Below are 18,155 nucleotides of genomic sequence, written 5' to 3' on the forward strand. Positions count from 1 at the left end.
GTAGTTCAACATGCTGCCACCTGAGCGGGCATTGGCGACCAGAGAATCTTACATTTAGGGTGGTCTCCAAACCACGTCCCCTTGGCTCTCCTCTTTATGCGGTCCCAGATCCACCTCCCCATCCCACCTCCCGCCAGCCCTTTCCTCCTCTGTCACAGAAAGCCCCTCACACGATGAACAAAGTTTCACTGGACCTCGTTTGTTGACTTATCTGGCACGCCGGCAGATCTGCTTCTAAAAAAAAAAAATTCATTAACCAGTGTTCGCAGGGAGGTGGCGGACTGTTGTCCTGTCCCTCCAGACACACAGGAAGAGCCGCTGCCTCTGTCTTGAGCAGGTGCAAAGACAAGGCTCAATGACATCTTTGTACCAAATGGAAGACATTTGGGGGGGGGGGGGGTTAACAGCACTCCTGGCCGTGGCCTGCACTACCTCCCCTCCTCCGTCTGCCTTTAACTTGAATGTGAGAAACTAGCAGTGACGGGCCATGGAGGGGGAAGCCATATATCCTGAAGTGTCCCAAACTCCAAAAGGCAGTTGGTCTTTTCTCCATGTCCACTGTAGTTCTTAAACGTTCTCTCTTGTAACATGTGTCTGGTCCAGGTGGCTTTGTCATTCACAAGGCTACTTTTATACTTTAAGTACATTTCTAAGCCTGTACTTTGTAAAATCAGTACTTCTACTTTGACCAGAGTGTTTTTTTAACACAATTATCTGTACTTCTACTTGAGTATGAGAAGTGAGTACTTTTGCCATCTCTGAAAATTATTACATTTTAGTAAAATGCAAATACATTAAAGAACCATATGTGTGCACTACTGACCATTAACTGTTTCGTGGAGCGGAAGCTATGAAGACTATAAGTGTTATAATGGTGCAAAAAGTCAAACTTCAGAGGCATGTTGTTAATAGCCAATTATTGGAATTTAAATGTACATCCACGATTGGAATCTGTGAGGGCAACGGACTCACTCTATCCGGATGGCGCGATTCATTCATTTGTATTTTTTTGAACGTTGACAAGCAAGCCGAACGGAAACTGTCTAACTGTACGTTATTCACCGAATTCATGTCTACTGGGATGCTTTCTAAGTTTTTATTCCCTCCTCTACCCACAAAGTTGCTGACAGATGTAACAATTCTGCCGCCTGCTTGTCTATGATGTGATTCCCTCCCTCTCTCTGGTTTTACTATTTATAGTCAATGTTGTAATTCAGATTATTTATTTTAAGAAAATGACAACTCATCAAAATAATAACAAAAAAAAGATACATGTTACATACAGACCTCAAAAAATGCTAAGAAAACAAGTTCACATTCATTCTTAAACAACACAATACTAATATTTTAACTTAGAATGAGTTCAGAAATCCATGCTTGGTGGAATAACCTGGATTTTTATTTACAGCTTCCATGAGTCTTGGCATGTTCTCCACCAGTCTTCCAGCTTCCATGCGTCTTGGCATGCTCTCCACCAGTCTTCCAGCTTCCATGAGTCTTGGCATGCTCTCCAGTCTTCCAGCTTCCATGCGTCTTGGCATGCTCTCCACCAGTCTTCCAGCTTCCATGCGTCTTGGCATGTTCTCCACCAGTCTTCCAGCTTCCATGCGTCTTGGCATGCTCTCCACCAGTCTTCCAGCTTCCATGCATCTTGGCATGCTCTCCACCAGTCTTCCAGCTTCGATGCGTCTTGGCATGCTCTCCACCAGTCTTCCAGCTTCGATGCGTGTTGGCATGCTCTCCACCAGTCTTCTAGCTTTCATGAGTCTTGGCATGCTCTCCACCAGTCTTTCACATGGCTGTTGGGTGATGTTATGCCACTCCTGGCACAAAAATTCAAGCAGCTCAGCTTTATTGGATGGCTTGTGACCATCCATCTTCCTCTTGATGGTATTCCAGAGGTTTTCAATGGGGTTCAGGTCTGGAGATTGGGCTGGCCATGACAGGGTCTTGATCTGGTGGTCCTCCATCCACACCTTGATTGACCTGGCTGTGTGGCATGGAGCGTTGTCCTGCTGGAAAAACCAGTCCTCCGAGTTGGGGAACATTGTCAGAGCAGAGGGAATCAGGTTTTCTTCCAGGAGAACCTTGTACAATGCTTGATTCATTTGTCCAAACAAAGACAAATCTGCCCAATTCCAGGCTTACTGAAGCACCCCCCAGATCACTGATCCTCCACCAAATTTAAAAGTGGGGGCCAGACACTGTGGCTGGTAGGCCTCTCCAGGTCTCCGTCTAACCATTAGACGACCAGGTGTTGGGCAAAGCTGAAAATGTGACTCATCAGAGAAGAGGACCTTACTCCAGTCCTCTAGGGTCCAATCCTTATGGTCTTTTGCAAATATATATTTATTTATTTACAGACTCAAGGTCCAGATAAAAAAAGTACACTCAACACATTACAAAAGGGGTTCAGACCAAACACAAATATTAATACATATAGACAAACTGATCCCCAAAAATATCACAAAAGAAACCCACATATGTACAAATCTACAAATTGCAATCTCCAATAATTAAAAGAGGTACAGGTGCGTGTTCCAGTGATTCCAGAGTTTTGACGAATATCTGGTATCACTAAGGGGAGGATTGATTATAGATGAGCTGTACACAGTGGAGCACAGTATGCTCTGAAAAGAGATATTTTAACTTTTTTCGAACACATATGAAATTTGCGTGCCAGAGTATTTGCTTATCCATATAATTTACAGCACTGCCGCTGTATATCATCATCATCACAAAAATCATCCCTGATAATGTGGCCCAAGTATTTTACTTTAGTAACCACGTTAAGTTCTTGCCCTGACAAGTAAAAAGAGGGAAAGCATAGCTCCCTGATTTCCTTAGTTCTGACAATCATTACAACACTCTTTTTAGCATTGAATTGGATGTCATGCTGTAGTGAATAGTCTGAGCAGACTCTAAGCAGTTGCTGTAGACCAGCACTACATGGTGACATAACAATTAAATCATCTGCATACATCAGATGAATAATACAGCTGTCCCCCACCATACATCCAGTTTACACACTTCCAATATCCTAGAAAGATCATCCATATAGAAATTAAAAAGAACAGGTGACAATAGTCCCCCTTGCCTAACCCCATTCGTCTCTCTGGCTCTTGTAACTTTCTAAATAATTTACCATGATTAACACGGTCAAACGCGTTGGATGTATCAAGGAAACAAAAACATTGTCGAACCACGTCTTTCATACTTGGTAACAAGTTCTTTTAGTGCATATATACACACACACACAAATCTGTGCTATGTTTCTTTTTAAAACCAAATTGATTGTCAGTGGTTATTATATATATAGTCTATCAAACAGAATTTTTTCTAACACTTTAGAGAGTATATATTGGCTAGAGCGATCAGCCTATAGTTTTCTATGCTTGATTCCTTACTGGTTTTGTCTTTAATTACTGGGACTAAGACTACAGGAAACATAGTGTCAGGTAATTTACCATGTGCTATTGATCCAGAAAAGCACATAGCAAGTAACACTCAGACTCTATGGCTTGCATACGTCAGGTGTTCAGCTGTTATTTGGTCTAGACCACACGCTTTGTTCACAGCAAATTCCTTAATGGCATTGGATACTTCATCAGGTCTAATAACCACACCCTCATCAGTAATATATCACCAACAAGATAATGAGCACTCTCAACACAGTTAAAAATCTTTCCAAAATGTTTCCCCCACAGCTCAGCAATATTTTCATCCCCTGTGATTCCATCAAAGCTAGTTGGCAAGGGCATCTTCCGATTATTGATAACCTTCACTTCCCTCCAGAACTCACAAATCATTCTGTTGCAACTTGCTGGCTTTTGACAAAACGTACAGCATATTTAAACCTCGCGTTTGCCTTTTTCTTATGCTCAAATTCTGGGCCATACCTAGCTTTACCAGATGATACCCAATTTTAAAAAAGCTTCCTTAGCCTCCACATGGAGTTCAGACACATATTTGTTCCATCCTGGTCTAATGTTATACTTTCTTTCCCCATGGATTAATAATTTACTGGCATTAATTAAACTGTTCACAGTTTTGTCATACGTAATACTCATATCACTGATGTTTTTGACTCCCACAACTTAGGTTGCCACACAGAATAGCTTCAAAGGGTATATAAATACTACTGAGACTATCATTACTCAGTGCATTATACTTCCATAGATCATGTGCTGTGCGCTTTGCCCAGTCCACCCTTCTGTGTTGCTCATTATTATTATCATCATCATCATGAGTCATCAGCTCAGGAAGACTGTCAAAATGTATTACCATAGAGACGGGTATGTGATCTGCTGTGGCTAAACCACACAAAATCTCAACTTCCAAGCAATCATGGGCATCAGCTGTACATATACAGTGGTCTAGCCAATATGTTGTATGCCATGCTTCACTGATATATGTACTTCAGCCTGACTTGTCTTTGCTTCTCATTGATGAAGGGCTTTTTTCGGGCTTTGCATGACTTGAGCCCTGCTTCTAGGACCCTGTTCCGCACAGTCCTTGCTGTGCACTTCAGCCCAGCTGCTGTTTCCCGTTCTTTTTGTAAATAACTTGATGTCATCGGACGGTTTTTGAGTGACATGCAAATGAGTTGGCGGTCATCCCGGTCAGTGGACAATCGTTTTTGCCCTCTGCCTAGCATTGTTGTCCCCAATGTCTGTTGCTTGACCTTGTTCTTATGAACTTCCGTCTTTGAAATGTTATGGATGGAAGCAACCTGACGCTCACTGTACCCTACTGCCAGTAAAGCCAGAATTCAACCCTTCTTTTCCTCACTCAAAACTTTTCTTTTTGTCAATTGTTCCGTTTTTCTTTAGATGACCTGTGTGGTACTAGTAGCCCTGTTTTTGCCATCTAACAGACCCTATTGCAAGAAAAAAGTGAGGACCACAGCAGTGGCTTTTATACTTTTCCTCGTTAAATGAGATTTGGCTCAGGTGATCACTTAATCAGCACCTCATTAAGTAGAATGAGGTGTGTCTGTGTTGGAATTTAACAGCCACTGGAGTGGAATGGCTGCCATACATGTAGAGATACTGATTTAAGACAAATAAAGGAGTGGTCTCTTAAGTTTTTCCAGAGCTGTACAAGAAGCTGCAAGAAAATCACAAAGGCCTAACCTTACAAGCCTTGAAGAAATCACAGTTTTAATTACACTTAAAATAATCATTGTCCCTGTTTCATTAAAACAGGTGTTGTTCATCTAATCCACGATCACTGCAATCACTGACTGATCTGTGTGGGTGAGAAAGCAGCATGATCCAACCTTCACACTCTGGACTATAGTGTGAATCGTGGGAAAAACAAGTTTGTCATTTCCCCAAAAAAGATGTTACAGTTGACCGTTGGGAGGAATGCAGTTTAAAGAAAAATGATGAAAAATTAAAATGAAACCAGAATCTTAACTAAATAAGTGAATTATCACCTTGGATTTACCTTTAAAAAAGTGGTCATATAGACTGGATTCAATTTGGAACTGTATATTTATTTTCTTCTGGTACTTTATTCCTTTAAAATGGGACCCTTGCCTGTACTTGGTGCCATGATGCCCACCATTACTGACTGTGACTGTGACGGCTCAGATTATATTTGGCAACCGGCTGTATCCAGATTCTTGCCAAATTCCCAAATGCAGCTGATATCACAGGAATTGAAGGAAGAACTGAGCGGTTAAAAACTAAATGCAAATGTCAATCAAAGTTTATGGTCGAGGGCTTACCTAATTGCCAATACGTCTCTCTACCAAGGTAACCAATGCCATTGCTGCACATTTGCCATACATGGAGATTATTTCTGAGCCTGACTCTGATTCACCACTGGTGGCGTCTGTGCTGGGTCCCTGTTTCGTTCCGTCTTTGGCCATGTGCCATACCACACCGGGAGTGTCTCAGCAGATTATATTGTCTCTACTTTGTACTTTACAAAACAATCGCGTCTACAGAGTTAGTATCTACCTTCCACTCCAAGAACCCACGCTGGTAAACTCCCTGCCTTGTCTTTTCTGGTGTTCTCCTATAAAAAGGATCTGCTATGTCTTACAGGGCAAGCCACGCACCCGGAACTTAGTGTACACACGCCCGTTGGAAATTAGGGAGGATGATCAGGATCAGCCATGATAAGCCATCTTCTCCGACTACCCAAACGTAGCGAGTATGAGTTTTTTTTTATTATTTCTGGAGCCGGTCCCACGACCCGAGGCTCTGCAGCCAACTCTAGATTTTATGGAGCTCTTAGGTGATGACCTCATGAACAATGTGGGGTGCTGTGCTCATTCTGGGGACCAAGCGAGACCACCTGCTAGCAGCTTTACTGGCCCGGCCATGGGCTCCAAGGCCTGTTCTTTACACTGCAACAAATGTCATCAAACTTTGTTTTTGTGTTATGGATTTAAAGGGGATTTTACGCCAAAACTATTCTGCTAATAACTGTTCATAAAGGACTTTAACATCCATACATGAAATATATAACAATGAAAAAAAAACTAAATGTGGTAATTGGCTTTGATTATTTGTGTACTCTAAATACATGTTTGCATGTGTACAAGCATGTTGATATTAAAAGCATGCCACATGCTCAATTTATACTTTCTAGATTTGAGTTTTGAAATGTGACATATGACAGCACTCAGCAGTGATCTCTACTCAGCTGCCATTCAACACACACACACACACACACACACACACACACAAATACCGCACAAATAAATCAGCTGCCAATGCACACACTATTTTCATACTTTGATACTTGGGGACACTAATTCACACACACACACACAAATTAAAAACAAACACACTTGCTCGCACACACACACACACACACACACACACACACACACACACACAAATACACACATACACACACAAATGAATCAGCAGCCAATGCACACACTATTTTCATACTTTGATACTTAGGGACACTAATTGACTTCATACGTTCCCTAGTCCTCATTGTTAAACATCACAGCTTCAGGCCTAACTCCAAGATCTAGTCTTTTAACTTCTTTAACTGCCCCAACTTCCAAACTAAGTCCCAATTTTTACCAAATGTCACTGTCTCAAAGTTTAACCGGTCCTCACAATGATAGAGGAACGAGAGGATGCACACACACACAGCATGGAGATGACACACGGTCGTATCGGAATCTGCGCTTTCCCACCTGCCCTGGCTGTAAAGGGGGGTCCACATGTGAACAGTGGTAGATTGTGATGCAGAACAATGCTGGCACGGAGACGACGGGGGATAAACACCCTTAAAGCTCCTAACCAGGCCGTAAGAAAAACATTACGCAGTGTTTTCCTGTTCCTCTGAGCTGCTCCTCCGTGCTCTCGGTCCATTAGGATTGTTGCCAAGAAAACAGGGATATTAATTACATTGAATATTTGTTCAGATTCTGAGTCTCTGGGACTAAAACAACCAATTGTCTGTGTGTAATGTTAGTGATTATATTTTAGTTACAATGTAGAAAATGTGAGGGGCACTTGCACAAAACCAGGATTAGGGTTTAAGCCAGGATGAATTTAGCCTTGACTTGGTTGCAAAAAAGCAGGTTGAATTAGACACACTAAATCTCTTATAAATCTCCATGGTTACTTGGCTGGGTTTAATTCCACCTGGTTTCGTGCTACCGAGTCAAAGCTAAATTCATCCAGGATAACTTGAATATCCCGGCTTAATCCCTTATCCTGGTTTCGTGCAACAGGCCCCTGGATATCTTCATTTTACTTTTTTAAATATGAATACTACACACAGAACATGACATGTAAAATAAAAAAGGTTTTCGAAAGTTAAAAAGAAAATCCGTTTATTTTGTATTTAAATCAATACAATATAATAAATAATTGTTTAAACAAACAATAAAGTAATCAAGTTCAAGATTCTACTACTATGTAAGATTACTTAATACAATGAATCTTCAAAATTGTCTTATACACAAAATGAATCTTATACATTTCAGACATTGGCGCTGATATCAAACATAACAGCCATGGATTTAACTATAACTTCATATTTCTTCATAATGCTTGCCTAATGTTAACCAAATTGTGTGTGTGTGTTTTTATGTGTGTATACAGTATACGTTTGTGTTGCGTGTGTGTTACACCAACAAAGACAACCATTTATTCACAATGTTTAAATCATTATCCGTGCCAGGTTAATTGGCTGAAACAGTGGCAGGATCTTTCCTTCCATCTTGTTGTCTCATTGCTGCCAATTGTAATGTCTCCTTGGATGTCTCCTTGGTTGTCTCCTTTCTTCTCTCCTTTCTTCGCTCCTTTCTTCTTTGTTGTCGTCTTTGAGCCAGTATGCGACCACAGCAGCTGCAGCTGCAGCTAACCCAACAGCTAAAACTGTCCCTCCAATCTCAGCCGCTGTGGTAACCTTCAAAGAAAAAAAAAAATGGCATTCTGGAGGTTAAAGATGTGCAAAACATTTAATATTTTTAATTGCACTTCTACTAGTTAAACTAAGTTTCCAGTTAAAGTTGAAAAATAATGAACGTGAGTTTCTAGCCCACTCTCCCCTGAGTAAAGCCATATTAAATAGTTACTACTGGAAGCTAGCTATGTGGCTAACAACATTCATATTCTAGCTAAAACAGTAGTGTGTAATGTGATCATCATGTGCTACATCCAATGAATGGAAGATGGAAGTGCGAGATAAAACGCAAATAGAAATAAAATTGTATGGAAGTCCACCGAAAAAGGGTAAAATGACAATACTGAACAAAATAATGTCTCAAAACTAGATTTTGACACAGGCTTCCTCACTAACAGGGCCTCATTCATTATGTAATGAACCAGGACCTATGTTAACAACATTATCCTTTCAATTGGCACTGTATTTACGCTGCATGATTCCCATCCTCATATAACGTTTCAGGCTTAAGAAGAAGTAAGGCATTTTGTTTGACTGACAGGTGTCCTGGCCTATAAATCAATTTTGCTAGCCAGTTAGCTTTTGTGGAAGGAAATAGCTTGAATACAGTAGACACGCCACTTACATGTGACTTAGTGGAACTATGTTCCACATTGTCCTTAATATTTGTGCCTACTGGACAGAAAACCCTTTGAATACTTTTAACTTTGCATGGTAATGTGGAATGTACACTAATTGAACATGTCTGGCCAGTATGGGGATCAAACCTATGACCTTGGGGTTAATAGCACCACATTCAAAGCATCTGAGCTAACTGGCCTGCCTAGTAACTATTTAAAAATGAAAAATGTCCAGAAACAAGGCCAGAAATAGTAAAACATGTACATACTGTATAACAAAACCTAATGTTAAGATAAAATCTAGCTGTAGTCAGTGTGGCTTTTGAGACTTTCTGTAAAATCACATTAAATGTGGCAGATGCACTACGTGGTTTTGATTTAACACCCTCTTTTTGAACCTTGCACATGAGCTTATTTAGTCATCCTCTGGGCTTTGAATTATGGGCAATGTAAATGTTTACGGCACCACAGCTGCTTCTTATCAACTAAAACAGATTGGGCTAGATTTATGTATTGTTGCAATTAATGAGACAATCATGATGAACTCTTCCAGTATCTAGGCGCACACACACACACAGCTGTGGATCACTTTGATAAAGGGATTTGCCACGGAAATATCAATAAAAAATGTTACAACATCCAAATGCTTTAATGGCTCTCTCCACTCATATCCGTCATATCAAAGCTGTACCATTTGTCCTAGAAAGGACCAGCGTTTGCATGATAAAGGGACAGCTTACTCCAAAATAAATAAAACATGTAGTGCTTTTTATCAATCTGGGTTGTGCCCAGTGTTGGAGATAACAACCAGAGAGAAGGTTGCCTTCTTTGAAAAATCTATATATTGGAACTAGATGGCACTCGGCTTGTGTCTCGGCTGGTCTCTTTCCAGAAATCATGCCTTGGCCACTCAAGGTACTTCCTACCTGGTTGTGAGCATTTTTCAAATAGGAACTATTTTCTTTCCACCAAACTACACCCTCTCGTTCTGCATAATTATGCAGTTGACAGGTAATGTGAATTAAATGCATTTAAGATTTGTGCACCACAATGCGATTGTGGTATGACAATGGATTAAAGGCAAAACATCTCCATGGCTGCTGTCTCCCACCACAATATAAATGTAAAAGGACTGTTCTTATATAGCGCTTTTCTAGTCTTACTGACTAGTCAAAGGGCTTTTACATAGTACAGGAACCATTCATACACATTCACACAATGTGGCCAAGGCTGCCGTACAAGGTGCCACCTGCTCATTAGATAAACACTTACACACAATTATACAACTCAGGGTTTAGTGTCTTGCCCAGAGGGACTTTGACATGGGACTACAGGGCCAGGGATTGAACCACCAACCTTAAAATTGGCCACTCTGCCACTGAGTCACATCCGCCAAACAATCTGTTAAAAAGCACTACAAGTAAAAGGGAAAATATGTATTTTTTTACATTAGGTTAAACTGTCCCTTTAAGTAGTCCTGCAAACAGAAGTATAAAAACCACAAGACACCCACCTGTCGGGACTCTGCCTTGCCGTATCGCAGGTCTGTGACAAAGTGCTCGCAGTTTCTAGACGTTAGAGAGTACCACAGCTCCTGACCCACCATGCTACAGGCCTCCTTCACGATGATGTAAGGCTCACGAGGCGGGTACTTTTCATCTAGGAGGTTGTTGACCTTGAACCTATCATGGCCCACCACTTTCTTGATCATCTCACGCTTCACCTTTCCTGTGGTCTCCAGGGCAACATCACCGCCTATGTGTGTTTTATGGAAGAGACAGACAGGAAAGAAGTTGAGTTGCCATTCATCAAGCCTTTGTCTTTTCTATTATTTTACATTTACATGCATGTAAAAACAACATAATTACCAACAAACTATAACATTTCACTCACCCGGAGTGGTAAGATGAACGACTTCCATATTACCGATGTAGAGGGCCCAGTGCTGGTATAACACACGGGAGATTTCGATCAGGTCTCCGGGCTTTGCATTAAACTAAAATCATAAGAAAAACAATTATAATGTACAAATCCTAAAAATAATAAACTTCACGTTTAGTCAGTACCGCAGGTACCCCCTGGAGTTTTGGACCATGTGTAGGAGTATGTGGGTGATTGACAGTTATACCCATTATTTCACCAAAATAAGCTTCTATAGGAAGTGTTTAGACTCCTTTCCTTTTGCTAGTAGACGAGTATCCCGGTCTGCTTTTGTAATCTGTGAGTCACATTCAACATAAGGAACATGGAAGAAAACAAATGCTAACTTTTTCTGCTACAGCTTTCTAATACAGTGGACACAATTGCAAACTCTACATGTTAGGGTCAAACTGAAGCAGCTTTAAATGTACACTTACTAATCGGTGACGGCAGAAATCAGTAGCAGGACTTACCTCTGTAAGATCCATCTCTTCAGTTCTTCTTCCAGCTGTTAGAGTAGCACCAACCTGCAGCTAATTTATACTGCCAGAAAAAGAAACCTAAGTGTGCTCATGTCTCAGAAACGAATGTGCTTACCAGATAACAAGTGTCAAACAGAGATTATGAGTACACATTATATAACCAGTTGTACCAGTTTACGTGAGGAACTATTAGGCGGTGCTAAGTGCAACAAAGCCACAAAAGTTAAGTTTCACTTCTTGGGAGCTGGTCAGCAGGTGCACTCAGGCATTTGCATGACTAAGCAAAGTTGGGCAAACACTCTTCTTAGTCAGAGCCAGCACCCAGTTCGTTTAAGATAAAGCTAGTCAAACAAAGGTGAAAACAATGACTATATAACATTATGAGATCATTTAGAAGAAAATAACTATTTGCATATTATACAAACTAGACTAAAAGATGAAAATAACGTTGATCTGTGATAAACATATTACAATATAGCTTACTCAGTTCTGCATTTCTGCTGCTTTCGGTATTTGGCTAAAATACGACAAATTGGTCGTTGAATTTTAAACAAATGACAAAAAATTGAAGCCATGATGTGCCTTGTCAATTAAATCAAGTATTTTTTATTTTATTTTTTGCCAAATGTTCAAACGGTTCAGCAGATAAAATACCTGTTATTCTATTCTAGGATCCAAACAGAAACTTACGTGTTATTTACCTTCTAACTCCTGTTAAATCCTATACATCATTTGTTTTTGGAAGTGTAATAATCCGTGATTTGGGATCCTAAATATGCGGTTCTGTACTACACGTCCCACTAAACCTGTTGCACTCATTTAAATATTATCAGGGCAGATTTCTGTCGTTCAAACAACTCTGAGTTGTAGCTTAAAACTTTAACCAGCTAATTTAATAAAATGAAGGGTTTTATTTGGGCACTGGTCTATAAAAATAGTTAATGCATACAGGCTGGAAGAACTGAAGGCTTTGTTAGCAATGATTAGCAGTTAGCTCGCTTCATTATAACGATATGGAGCGAAAGAAGACTTCAATGGTTAGCCAAATTAGCTGTTAGCTAAAGTAATGTTCCCGGCGGAGGCTAATGGCAAACTGCTATAACTGTGACCAGAAGAGTAGATCAGATTATGCAGTGTTGTAAATCCTCGTAAAACAGGATTATCATCTGCCCATGTGTGATAATCTCGCACATGCCATATCGGGTACCGACAGAGATTGCCGCAGAGACGGGTGACAACCAGATTCTGATAAATTACGTTTGGAGAGCTTTCACAGCAGCGTGGCCGCAATGCTTCTACGGTCTTATTAGTATATTTATGTTCCATGCAACTTGTGTTTTCACAATCTTCTAGTCAAACCCTTAATAACTACTCGTGAACTTGTACAAATGCCGGTGATTAACAGAGATATAGAAATAAAGGAATAAATATGAAACGTTAAGTAATTCTGCACATTGTAATCAAAACGATAAGTGTTTGTGTATTGCAAGTTATGTTTATTAAATGAATCCTAAAACAAATGTTTTATTGGCACAAATTACAATCAGCAGTGTCTAAATTCATCTGGAAGGTACAGGGCCACGACTTAAGATGTCTACACTACAGAGGATGAAAGAGGATGGTGGTCAGACCAGTTAGTTTAGACATTAATCTTGGTCCTTTGTGTTAAGGCCCCTCCTTACCTGGTTTGACCCAGATATGTCTGTTTACTGGCATACCTTAGAAAGTGCTATGACAGAACCTTGGTCACTCCCTGAAATCCTCGTTGCCTCCTTTCAGTCTTTCCTGTGTTTTATGTTTTTATTGGTCCTGAGACACATTCTCATGTCTAAGGATATTGTTTTTGATCTTGACATTTGGTCACAAAACACAAGTTTAAACTGGCTTTACTAATGTTTTATGAAGGAAATGCTTTTACCATGTTAGAATACATTTTCAGGAGAAACACTGAATATTATGGCACTCAGGCAGGAAAGAGGACCCAAAAGCGGAGATGAGCAGGTACAAGGATTTATTAACACAGTCCAAAAAACAAAGGGAGCAAAAGGATCAGGAAAAATCAAAAAGGGACAAAACTCCCAAAAAACAGGTACAGGGGAAGGCAATGCAAAAACAGGGTAAACTACACAGGGGACAACTCATGGGGAGACGGGAACACCGACAGGGACAAGCTGACAGGACAACAAAAACAGCACAGCACGCTCACGTGGACGAGACAAAAAGGAAGCACAGACATTAAATACACAAGGTAATGAGGTAACGAGAGGCAGGTGACAAGAGGGCAGGGAAGTAGGTGGAAAACATCAGGTAATCACAAAAGCGGGAAGACACAGGAAGTGAAACTAGAGGCCAGACGAGACGAGACGAGACAGAAAAACAAATTTCAAAATAAAACAGGAAACAGAACATACAGACACTCAGGGGAACACAGGACAGGACCAACAACACAAGAGGAGAAGAAAAGATACAAACACAAGACAGGATCAAAAGAGGAAAAGAATCAAGAGCAAAAAAACAAACCACCACCGAAGTTAACCATTATTCGTTTACAAAAAACTCTGCACGTCATAATTATAATAAGTTTGTTAATAATTATGTTTTATTTAGCCAAAATTTTACAACTAGCAATCTACTGCACGTGTGTAACGCGTTTTCCAAGTGAATAGCATAAATACAGCTACTACGCATCCATGATTGAGTGAGGGCAAAATAGAATGTAGATAGTAGTACAGTCAAATAAAAAATGTATTTAGTTACGATTTACCACATTCATGTCATAGTTAACTCGCATTAATCACACATTTATTTTAATATACTTATTTATTATTTTATTTTTAAAAAAATTCTCAATTTAATGTTCTTATCAACATGGAAAAGTGAAATGTTTTTTTTTTTTTTAAACACCATTGGCATATAGTCTACTGTAGTGTTCAATTTCACAATAACATCACTTGGAGCAAATAATCTCTCACACAATGTAACCCTGTCCATCAATAAAAGGGTGAAATAATACTTTTGCTAGGCCATTAAGTGGTATTTCAGACTGGACGTGTTGCGATGATATGCTGATGATGATGATGCGTTCACACTGATAACTTTGGTCTCTGCAATGGAACATTTGGCAACTTTAAAAAAGTAAACTTTCCATCCAGAATCTTATTGCCGTCCATTTTGGCGTCTCGCACTCGGCGTCCACTCAAAGCCTAACGTTACTACTCTGTGGCCGGCTCGCAAGCCCAAACGCCGTGTGTGCGGCGTGCCTGATGTTTTGTTTCTGGTCTAGCTAGATCCGGTGGGTGTTGTAGTTTTCCTAACGTTACTTGTTGTTGTAACAGCATGTGAAAAAAACTGCAAAGTTTGCTAGGCCAAAAAAACGTCAATCTTGCGATGAAGAAATTGCCGTTAAAATGGGTTTGCGATGACGGCAATAATAACGCATTAAACTGAAGGGACTACTAGATCAGCATAAACAGGAAAGATAGTTATTATAGTGTATTATTTATTTCTAATATGGTTTATAGAACAGATGAGGAGGTTGCACCACCAAAGGATTATAAATAAAAAATTCTGTTAATATGCTGCAGCCTCAGAATGGGATTAGTAGGCTTAGGAGTTTTTAACACACCAGTAATATTATGCTTATTATTAAATATGATATCAATACTTTATATTGGAAGCTACGCATTTAGGTTCAGCAGCAATTTTCTTTCTTTCTCCACGCAAACTCTCTCTCTTTTGCAACAGCTGCTGTGTTGCTTTTTTGATGAATTATATGTTCATGGCACCAGTGTGTGTGTGTATGTGTGTGTGTGTGAAGATAACAGTTTTCTGCAACATGAAGACACCCCCTGCGAGAGTAGGATAAAATTAGAGAAACAGAACAGAACAGAGATCATCTTCAGAAAAAAATCTGGCATCAGACCAAAGTTGTTATAGTTTAGCATTTTCATTAATTTTTATTTTGTCATGACTTTTTGTTATCAAATTCAGTTTAGTTTCAGTTTTTAAAGCGGGTTAGCTAGTTTAATTTATTTGTTATTTTTTGAAAATACTTAGTTTTAGTTTAGTTTTCACTAGTTTTAGTATTAGTTTTTGTCTTATTTTAATAATATGAGTTCTTAGGCAGGGCCAACATTCTCAAAAGGTCAGAAAAAGTATCGTGTAATAACAACAACAACATCATACATTGTTAGAAATATGTATTCACAAGCAAGTGTTCTAATGAAAACATAACTTAATTTGTTAATATTTCTTTATTTTTCATTTGTAATTTTAACTAATTGTCATTTTAATTTGTAAGTTTTTAACACTTTGATGAATACACATTTAACACATTTAATAATTTTTCATCATTCCTTAAGCATCAATAACTGACTCTCTTTGGTAAACATCGTTATGTTTTGTAAACATGAATATGTATTTTTGAAGTGTAGTAGTTGTGTATGTGTTATTCAGCTGCTCCCAGTGCCCTCTTGGACACAGTAAACTTTGAATTCAAACTGGTGGGGTTTATTTTGAAAGATGAAATCGCCATGCGTCTCTTCTGTGCGATGGTGCTGCTGTGTTTTAATGTGCTGGGTGATGCAACACACCTTACAAGAAGCGTGGAGGTTGCAGATGTACAACTATATTTTGATTTCTTTGCGGGAACGCCGCCTTCACCTGACATTTTTATTGGCTTGCTTTGAGGTCCGAACTTTCCCCGAAGCTTGCAGAGCAACTGCACAATTGGGGTCTAGGTTGCCAGGTTGAGGGGGTTAAAACCAGAGAAGGGCTAAAAACCAGAGAAACCCGGTAAAAACAGGAGTGTTGGCAGGCACTCCATAGTTGCTTTGCAGCATATTTTGATTTAAGAAACTTCTGCTTGTTTTCAGCCCGAAAGTGGATCAGCTGTCGGGTTTCCTCCGGCGTCCCTGTGTGACACAGGACGGTATATGTAAAGCACATATCAATGTCTCCAGGGCAAGGAGTATTATGCAGTGATATCAGCGTCGGTGCTTGGGTGTGGCCCCCAGGGCCCCGTGCCAGGTAGGGACCCCTCAAAAGCCACCGATCTTGGGTCACTTGATGAGATAGGGGCCATCATGAGGTGTCATGTTGCAGATTGTAGAATGAAAGGAGGTAGTTGCTGCATAACCCCATGTTGTCATAATCCAGCTCTTCTTATCAAATTTAACAGTCACTTAGAAAAAAAAATGTAATTAGTTATTTATATTTAGAAAAAAGAGACTTCAGATACAGTATTAGGGGACCACTAAGGTCTATATAAAAAAGACTTCAGATACAATATTAGGGGACCACTAAGGTCTATATAAAAGAGACTTCAGATACAGTATTAGGGGACCACTAAGGTCTATATAAAAGAGACTTCAGATACAGTATTAGGGACCACTAAGGTCTATATAAAAGCATCCAAAGAGCAACATGTCATGGGACCTTTAAAAAGAAAATGAGATAGTAGGAGAAGTGTGGGAGCATCGTGTCTTCCTCTCACATCAATAGCAGAGCAAGAAATAACAACTTAATAATGTTATATGTCATGTCTGTTTGTCTATTTGCTTGTTTAGCAGTTCCTCCGCCCCCTAGAGGCCAAAATCTATCAAAGCAGCTTTAAAATCTAGTACACTTGCACAAATGTACTGTAGCAATGGCAGGTGAATGTTGGTAATAGACAGAGCGAACCGGATGAATTACTTGCAGGAAAGCGTCCAAGCTGGGAGACCTGGAAGTGTAATTTCTCCCCAGGTCCTCATTAAGTACTTAAAACAGGAAGTCCTCAATCAGACCAGCACAGAGGTCCCACTGGCCTTTTAGCTCTGCAGGATGTTTGGAGAAATTCCCCACACTCCGATCAATGCTGCTGAGCCTTTTATTAAATACAGATGTAATACAGTAAGTCCTGCATTCCTGCCAAGATTTTTTTCTTCTTTGCTTTTTTTCTCTCTCTGTATTTTCTCTTCAGTGTTCTGCTCTCTTCTGGTTGTCTTCCCCTCATTGACAGCGGACAGAAGCCAGAGGAGGTATCTGACACCAAGCATTCATCTCTCTTCCTGTCTGTCAGCGTTGCCTTTTACAACAGCACCTGTTGAACTGTGGGCCATATACTGTATGTCGTCACCTGCCCGCTGCTTCACCCAGCCTCGCGACATAATATAGGCCTACCGTCCCCTCTTTTCATTTATTTCTCTTTCAATGCATCAGAATAAGTATTGCACTTAACACTTGTGTTGTCTTCGAACTGCAACTTTGATGTTTTTTCTCTGCACTTTTGTCAACGTTTTTGTAGATTTCTTTTCAATTTTTTGTATCTTTTTCAGTTTTTGTAGTTTTTTTATCAAGTTTTTTTCTCACATTTACCAATTTATTTTGTCACTTTTTATTTTTACAAGTTTTTGACACCTTTGGCGATTTTTCCGATTTTGTTTGGTCACTTTTATCAGCGCTTAAAAAAATTTATTTGTTGAATTTTTCTTGCGTTTTTTAAGCTTTTGCCAACACGTGTCACTTTTTTCCTTGGTCATAGTCCTGATATATAATTCTTTTGTAAACGAGAAAAACAGAAAGGTTAAGACGGTATACTTGGAGGATCTATATAAAAGACTGTTCTCCCCTGAAAAACGCCCCCATAGGTCGTCAGCAATTATGACTCATATTAACGTTTAGAGTGGTGGCGCACTCTAATGGCCTTAGTAATTATGACGGAAACTAAGCAGGAAGTAAGGTGATGAAGTAAAACAGGCTG

The 18,155-nt window shown here is 39.8% G+C and overlaps 1 protein-coding gene and 1 long non-coding RNA gene across 4 annotated transcripts; both read right to left on the minus strand.

Annotated features, from left to right (window-relative positions):
• Positions 1 to 1,756: 1,756 nt before the first annotated feature.
• On the minus strand, positions 1,757 to 16,386 carry LOC117936211. Its single transcript, XR_004654904.1, has 3 exons — positions 16,234 to 16,386; positions 5,749 to 5,752; positions 1,757 to 1,767 (listed from the first exon to the last, which is right to left on the minus strand). It is a non-coding gene; the product is annotated as an uncharacterized LOC117936211 (long non-coding RNA).
• On the minus strand, positions 7,796 to 11,548 carry LOC117936210 (phospholipase A and acyltransferase 4-like). Of its 3 annotated transcripts, none has more exons than XM_034859069.1 (4): positions 11,405 to 11,548; positions 10,905 to 11,007; positions 10,525 to 10,766; positions 7,796 to 8,394 (listed from the first exon to the last, which is right to left on the minus strand). In XM_034859069.1, the coding sequence occupies exons 1-4, from the start codon at positions 11,417 to 11,419 to the stop codon at positions 8,215 to 8,217; spliced, it is 540 nt and encodes a 179-aa protein (XP_034714960.1). In that variant the 5' UTR covers positions 11,420 to 11,548; the 3' UTR covers positions 7,796 to 8,214. The 3 variants fall into 3 exon arrangements, with proteins under 3 accessions (XP_034714960.1, XP_034714959.1, XP_034714961.1); XM_034859068.1 differs by having other exon boundaries at positions 11,369 to 11,542; XM_034859070.1 differs by lacking the exon at positions 7,796 to 8,394 and having other exon boundaries at positions 10,403 to 10,766; positions 11,369 to 11,542.
• Positions 16,387 to 18,155: the final 1,769 nt, after the last annotated feature.

The sequence above is a fragment of the Etheostoma cragini genome, chromosome 20, assembly GCF_013103735.1.
Source record: "Etheostoma cragini isolate CJK2018 chromosome 20, CSU_Ecrag_1.0, whole genome shotgun sequence".
In the NCBI taxonomy this organism is placed as follows: domain Eukaryota; kingdom Metazoa; phylum Chordata; class Actinopteri; order Perciformes; family Percidae; genus Etheostoma; species Etheostoma cragini.